Source organism: Scomber scombrus, chromosome 8 (genome assembly GCF_963691925.1).
Source record: "Scomber scombrus chromosome 8, fScoSco1.1, whole genome shotgun sequence".
NCBI classification, from domain to species: domain Eukaryota; kingdom Metazoa; phylum Chordata; class Actinopteri; order Scombriformes; family Scombridae; genus Scomber; species Scomber scombrus.
Genome location: NC_084977.1, coordinates 11,282,790 through 11,290,646, shown reverse-complemented (window position 1 = coordinate 11,290,646; position 7,857 = coordinate 11,282,790). Strand labels below are relative to the sequence as shown.

The following is a 7,857-nucleotide window of genomic DNA, read 5'->3' as shown; positions in this document are numbered from 1 at the left end:
AGTCTGTGAGGGCAGACATTGGGACTGGGCCGAGGAGTCAGTTGTGGGTTTAGTTTCCTGTCCACTAAACATCAAAGTTGAGTCTGGATTCGCATGTGGAGTGACATAATGACATGATGACTATTCATGTCATACAGTAATGGAGTACAGTAAGTATTAAACAAACAATAGTTCTATGAGAACTTTAAATCATACTGTCTTCATATTGGTACATGAAACAAGAAGCACTTGAATGACAAGATCTATTAAAAACAAGCAGCAAAGCACGCAGGTAGTCATGTTGTGAGTTTGGCTGAAGTATTTGCTTAGCTAATGAAAACCACATTGGCTGGAGAGCTGCTCTTTCATCCATCCTTGGCAGATGAGTTAGGACACGTTTCAGGGTGGTTGCTGGGTTGTAGACAAGAGGAGGCTAATAATGGATGGTTTGGGCTCCACCTTCAGTCTGAGCCAGACTTTCTCTTCATCAAAATGTGCCCCATGCAAATAGTTACACTGTCCTGTCCAGTAGTCAGAGTACTGAAACACAAAGTCGAAGAAATTTATGGAGAGTGCAATACTCCTGTGATCACTTTGGACTCTCTCTCACTTTCTCCAGCTTTGTTTATTATTCCTATCCAGCCTGCTGATTCAGTTTTTCCACAATACTTCATTTAGATTTTTTTTTCTGTCTACAAATTCAAATCATTTGGTGCTCATTTAATATGACTTCCAGCATGTGCACAGCAAGTTTTCTCACCTTTCAGGATGCCAAAGCAGAGCTGTTGGTGATGACTGTCAGTTTGTCTGTGTGACCTCATGTCCATAAATTTCTTTGACTTTGTCAGTGCGACCTCATACCTGCAGAGTGTCCACTCCACTGTACAGCCTTTTGGCTGAACATTAGAGTTCTCTGAAATCCTCTTTGACCCATTTCGTAACCTCAGGACCCCACCCTTTAATAGGTAATACTTGGTTGCATTTTATAAAATAAACATCACTGGTGATTTTCCAATCCAAGCCTGTTGTATGGATGGAGGCTGCATGACTCAAATCTACCAGTGCTGATCGGCAAGCCAAAATATTCCCAGCTGTCTTTCATACTGTTTATTTGGGTTTTATTCTGTGCATTTCCACAGAAATGCTACAGTGAAATACTTTTCAATACTTGTTGAGGCTACCAGATAAGTTGCCATGATTTTTCATTTTTCATGTGAAGTAGCTATTTGACAATGGGTAATAAGTCATGCTAAACTAACTTGGTCCTCTATTTGATAAGTAGAAGTACATGAGTGAATTTGGAAAAACATGAATTATTGTGATTTTTTCATATAACCTAAACCTAAGTATGATTAAGACTGATGATAACATTTCTGTCAAGCTGCTTAGGCTGTTAGCTTAAAGGATGGGTTCACAACTTTTCAAGTCTGTCTGTAGTCAATAATAATAATACTCAATAATACCCAAATGGCCATTAAAATAATTTTTTTCTTGTTATATTCATTCTTCCTGTTCATAGTGGCCTTTAGAAGATCCCTTCATAATGCCCTTACAGTGTAAGTGATGGGGGACAAAATACACAGTCCTCCTTCTGTAATATGTAATATGAAGCTGCAGCCGTCCAAATTATTCAAATCAAGTAGACGTTACAGTCTTTTTAGTGCCAAAGTCCCTCTTTCTGTTACTTTTCTTCCACCACCGCTCAACGGGGAAACACTGTCCAAGGAAACACAAAGAGGGAATTTGATACTAAAAAAACTGTAAATGTGGCAGATATCCACTTGATATGTTTAACTCAGACTGCTGAAGCCTCATATAAGCTTCAGAGACAATTTTAAATGCATTTTTGCACAAAATTACTGTGTTGATTTTGGCCCCCGTCACTTACATTGAAAGCACAATTGAAGGGGAACTTTTAATGGCCAGTATAGGAGGAACAGGAGGAATGATTAAAGTGAGGAAAACTTCTTTCAGCACTCATATGGACACCTGACTGTTGTTTTAAGATAGACTTGAACAATTTTGAACCTATCCTTTAACATGCAACATGTCAAATAATTTATCATTGAGCTCAGGTTTCTTCACATCAGTTATGTGACTTCATATTATCTTTCACTATGATCCCATTTCTGACAAGTCACAGTAGCATGCTTTCTTCCTGTCTAGGACACATTTTCACAGCATTACTGCTCTCCTCTACAGTCTTGCTTCAGCCTAACATGAGTCAGTTTCTCAAAGTCAGAATCAGAACAAGTGGCCTCTGTTATGCATTACTCCAGTCTAGACGTGTAACTCACATTACTCAAAGGCTAAACTGCCTGCAGCATTATTACTGGCAAAATAATGTAATGGAGACAAAGTAAATAAAAGCTGAAGAAATACAGATCATCGTTATATATTTTGGTTTTATGTAAATTGCCAATTCGATGTGTAGGTGGTATGCAGCTTAACTTCCCTGCTACTGGAAAGGTTCGTTTTATTCACTCGTGATATGAGTCATAAATTTTTGATCAGAGACAGATGGCTGACTTAATCAGATATATTAAAGTCCTCATTGAGGTTTAACTGACTGAAGCTTTCGTAGAAATGAAGTATATTTTACAATGTATCTCCCTGAGGTTCCGTTTTATCTGTTCTCTCATCTTCTATTTCATAAAATACTCAAGACCAGTTAGAGACAACATCACAGTTGACACGTACACTCAACAACTAGCACACTGGCCGAGACACAGTTCACAAACGATTTGTAATGATGCTTAACTGCACTGTGGAAAACTCCACCTGAAAAAAAATCTGCCAAATACCTGTCTGGAGCTCTTATGAAGTCTGCCATGAAAGAACAATAACAGGCTTTATAACTGATAATTGAGAAATGGATTTGAACTTATTTGCACAGTACATAAAAAATAATGTTCCACATTTACCGCACTCTTTGGGAACAAGTCCAATACTTTGTATGTTTAAGTGTACTCAATAAACTGGACAGGCCACCATAAAGCTATGTGTATTGCATTGTGTTTGAACATCAAATTGTGTGTTAATATCAGAGTGACGCTGATCAAACAATAGGAAAGGGTCTGTCTGGGTCCAACAGCGAAACATTTGTATTTATAAAGTCCCCACATTAAGAGTTTTTACCAAGGTTCAACACTTGAGGTCCACATGTGTTTGTTTTTGCTGCTGCTTGGCTATTTCTAGAGCAGCTGTATTTACAAACCCATAGCATCACTGAATCTTATCTATGGGTTTATGAAGAATATATGCTGCTTATTTGTTTTCTGTGATAAACTTCCATCTATAAGAACACACGTGAATGAAGAGCAGAGCTGAGAGTCTGGTCCTGTGCTGTGCTGCGTTGCTCCGGTGTGACGCTGTCCTGACTGGCAGGCTGCAGGTCGGATGGAGGCAGCGCAGCCTGCACGGTTCACTGTCACAGCAGCCGGACTGCTTAATATGGAATATTTGCGAGGAGCGATCTGCCAAATCCGTTTGCATAGGCGGAAAAAAGGGGCCCTGTAGCGGCGCAAATTGGAAAAGCAGTTCAATTCGCCGGTCTTTATGGCTTCTGGCTCTGGAGATGAAGAGGGAAACACGGGAGGCGCTTCGTGGCGGCTCATAGGCCCAGCCTCGGAGCTTTCCAAGACGCGCTGCCGTCTAATGTACTCCTGCCTCGGCTATGACTCTGACGTCTGCCTCTTCTACGTGAAGGGGGAGTTTTTCGCAATGGATGCCCGCTGCTCACACTCCGGTAAATTCGTACAATTTAGTTTTATATTTAGGCATAATAACTTACAATGTAGCCCGTTTTGTAAACATGAAAAATGTAATCGCGCAGTATAGAATTGGCATTGAGCCTGATATGAGTACCGCAATGCATGTAGCCTACCTAAAATAGGAAAGTCTGAATGATCCTAAGCCACAAACAAAACAAAAATCCACCAAAACATATAGGCCTAGCAGCATCATGCCCCCTGCTGTCACACAATCATATCTGTCTCACACCATGTTACTATGCAAGCCTCACAATCACATTTTGCCAGAAGAAAGACAGCAGTAATCATTCTTTTGAAGAAACTGATTAAATGCCCCTTTGTGTCTCCCAGGAGGTCCTCTGTGTGAAGGCGACATTGAGGAGGCTGATGGAGTCTTGCAGGTCTTCTGCCCCTGGCATGACTACGACTTTGACCTGAGAACTGGAAAGTCAGGGACATCATTACAGGTCAGTGATAAAACTGTAACCTTTTTGTTTCATCAGGCTGTGTTTCTTTCCATCAAAATACCAAAATGTCTTCTGAATTGAATTTATAGTTGTGAGAAAAAAAACATTACTAAAACTGACAATAAATGACTCCTCCAAAGATGCTCAATACATCTTCTTTTTACAACCCTTTGGAGTAGGTGTCCCAGTTCTCTGATTTTGATATCGGTCATTATATTAGCCATAGCCTAGTTGAATATGAATCAAATCATCTTATTGTATCCCTGGGGGACAGGAAGATTCCCCGCCATGATTTATACACCATGAGAATCAAAGCCCACCAGTCAGAGTTAACATTATGTTCCCATTTTCTTCTGTCAAACAAATGATCTTCCCCTGTGTGTTGTTTGGAAGAATGAGTCAATGAACATATGTTTTGATGCCTGATATTATAAACAGAGAAACTTTCCACTAACATCTCATGCTCCTCTCAAACTCTTATTTCTTGTGTAAAAAAAATTGTGATTACATTTATCAAGCAACAGAGATGAGAATGAAATACTATATATTGTTAGCTAACAGCTGGATTTTATGCTTTGACACATTCCATTAAGACACTCTGTGACTGCTTCCACAGTAGCTCAGGGTAATGTGTTTATTTTCCATCCTCCAGCTGTAATGTATTTTTATCGTTTGTTTTGACTGTTTCAGCAACAAGTGTATGAAGTCAAGCTGGAGGACGGCAACGTGTATGTGAAGCACGCAAGTCGTCTCTCCTTACAGCCTTTCCCTGTGGATCAGCAGAACTGAAAAACCTCAGTGGCTGCTTCAGCCTCCAGCCCTCGGTGAGACCTCCAATTCTCTGACTGCGGAGTCTCCTGCTTGCAGTGAGCCTACTCTGGCTATTTTTAAGACTTATTCCACAAACCCAAGCCATTTGAAACATTCCTAAGCCTTATCTGTCATTTTCACAGACTGTCTCCACTTTGTTTGCATTGCATAAAGGATGATATCAGAGGATTGTCTGAAGAGGGCATTACATCATTAAATTGTTTCACGGAGAGAATCATCACAGACGCTACAGATGGAGAACTGTGAGCTCACTGCTGGCCTTGATAACACAGCAGACAGTAGCAAAGGGTTGACCTCAATGCAACATAAAAGTGATATTTACTTTTCCCAACCAGTGTTATAGAACTAACTAATATCTGATTATTTTCTGTGTAAAAGTGATTTTTAAATTCATGTTATGTTGACTAGTTGTCCAGAAATATTATTTTTAAGTTTTTACCTCACATTCATGCAGTCACTGTATACCTGTGACACTTTTGCACAAGCCATTGCATTAAATTAAATTATTAATTAACTGTGTGTAAACTATTATTATATGTTGAAACCACATACTTTGTAACTGCTGTCCAACTTTAGTACTTTTATATATTCTTTTGTCAATCATACCTAAATGTCAGGCTGCTGGTGCTCTTATATCTTCTGTGCTCTAAATACTTTAATTCATTTGAATACAAAATAATCATTTACAACAATCTAAACAGAATTGCAGTGATGGGATGAATTCATGAGCAGCATGAAATGAAGCCTTTGTATTGTCATATTGCAGCTAATGGGACTCATTACAATTAGATGAACTAATGATGATTTTCATTATCAATTAATCTGCTCATTATTTTCCTCACTTAACAATAAATCATTCAGTCTATGAAAGGAATAGTGAAAAAATGCCCATCATAGTTTCTCAGAGCTACATATGATATCCACACATGTATTGTTTTATTCAACCAACCTCAAAAACCAAATAGATGAAGTCAGTTATAATATAACACAGAGAAAAGCTGAATCAAATAATGTTTGGCATCGCCTAATTGTTTGAGCTCTAATTACAATATATGCAAAACATCAATTTAGAAGAAAGAAAGTAACTTTGCAGATGAGGAAAAACAGAAAAATAATTTGATCGCTTGACATGACATGCAGGTACTAATCATCAGTTGTGGTGTGTTTGTAATTTTAAGGCCAAACTGTTGTTGAGTTTACAGGTCATCTTTTTCTGACTGAAGCTTCTACTCATTTTCAGTAAAGATATTGTAATAGTGGAAAGACAATCTCTAACCAAAACCAAATTGTTTCACATGACATACAATCATCTTCCTTGTGTTCAACAAGCATTACCTGGGCCCTTAAAATGTTAAATCCACAGAAAAGCAGTCTCACTAGTTGAGTGATGGCCTACGGAAAAATGCAGACACTTATTCCAGTGATGCCAACAACAGAAAGTCCCCTTCAGCATTTGTGTTGCTGGAGTGTTTCTTAACCCGAATTGAGCTCCAGCAAGTAGAACTCACATGAAGGGCACTGCAATTATGACTAGTGGCAGTCCCAGTATTAAGACGTCTCCATCAGCATTTTTCTCCATTCCTGGCTTGTACACAGACAGGTTTGTCTGTTATTGACGCAATGGGACTCTGGTTAGAAAGGCGCCGGAGGAAGGTTCACGACCTGAAATGCACCATTGACTCAAGAAAAATGTGTTTTTCTAGTTTCGTGTGTGTGTGCACTGATGCAAGTGTGTTTTCTTTATTCCCTAGTGGTAAGTGCAGTCACTCACTGTATTTTCTGTCAGCTCCATTTTCTGGCAGACAAACAGAGCCCAGTCATGAAGGTGTCAGTGACAGTGTGGCTCAAGACTTGTTTTCATCCCTGCTATGCCCCATGTTGTGCATTTTTATTACAATAATAATTCCTCTGGCTAAAAATGCCTGTTATGCGTGCACTAGAGGTGTTGCTGTGAGCTTTATAATTCATCTCCTGGAGGGTAATGGGCATACACAATAGAGATGCAGTAATTTTTTTTGTTGGTAGAAAAGTCAAAGTGAAAACGGTTTAGATTCTGCAAAGCCCAGGAATGTTTTCTTTTACACTTTTAAATCTTTGCAGCCCCAGTGTCCTTTGATACTGAGTAAACCAGCATTCATTTCAGGCGTGCTATATGCTTTCTGAAATGTATTTCATATGCTTATTTTGTTTCTCACTTGTGTTATGTGAACTATATATTGCTTATTTGTTAGAAAATATTTTTGCATTTGCATACATTCTGTAGACTGCATATACTACACATTCAGTCACTACCTGTCTGTTGTAAGCAAGCATTGTTTTGTTTTTGTAAATTATATTGGTGTGACTTTTGTACAGCTGAAAATTTAAGCAGATATGCATTATTTAATTTACCAAATAAATGATTGTACGTTCATAGCACTGTGATTTGTGTACTTGAAAAATCTCTAAAATCTTTTTCTTAAAACAAATATTAAATTGTTACACTTAGCAGTGCGTCTTCAGTTGATAATACAAACTCAGTATATAAAATCAATCAGAAAGTTTAAACAAAATCATTTATTTACAGTTTCTTGTTCGTACAATTATTGTAGATTTTATACAATACACAATTTACACAAAAATCTTGGAAACAAAGAGATCGGCATCACCATGCAATAGTTAATGCTATTTAAGCGCTGACAGAGCATCATCAGGAGTTCATTTATGTGATTTGTTTTACTGGAGCTCAGGTTGGCTTCCTGCAGCACCGTAGCATATATACAAATCTCTTCATACACTTCAGAAAGTGGTGGAAAGGTTCAAGGATGACCTCCTGAATAAATTATGAT

General features: G+C 38.4%; 1 protein-coding gene across 1 annotated transcript; it reads left to right on the top strand.

The window, feature by feature from the left end:
• Positions 1–3,484: 3,484 nt before the first annotated feature.
• si:ch211-212d10.2 (uncharacterized protein LOC557710 homolog) lies at positions 3,485–5,243 on the top strand. The gene is made up of 3 exons (XM_062424740.1): positions 3,485–3,727; positions 4,083–4,198; positions 4,889–5,243. Exons 1-3 carry the CDS (start codon positions 3,538–3,540, stop codon positions 4,985–4,987), a joined length of 405 nt encoding a protein of 134 aa, XP_062280724.1. The 5' UTR covers positions 3,485–3,537; the 3' UTR covers positions 4,988–5,243.
• Positions 5,244–7,857: the final 2,614 nt, after the last annotated feature.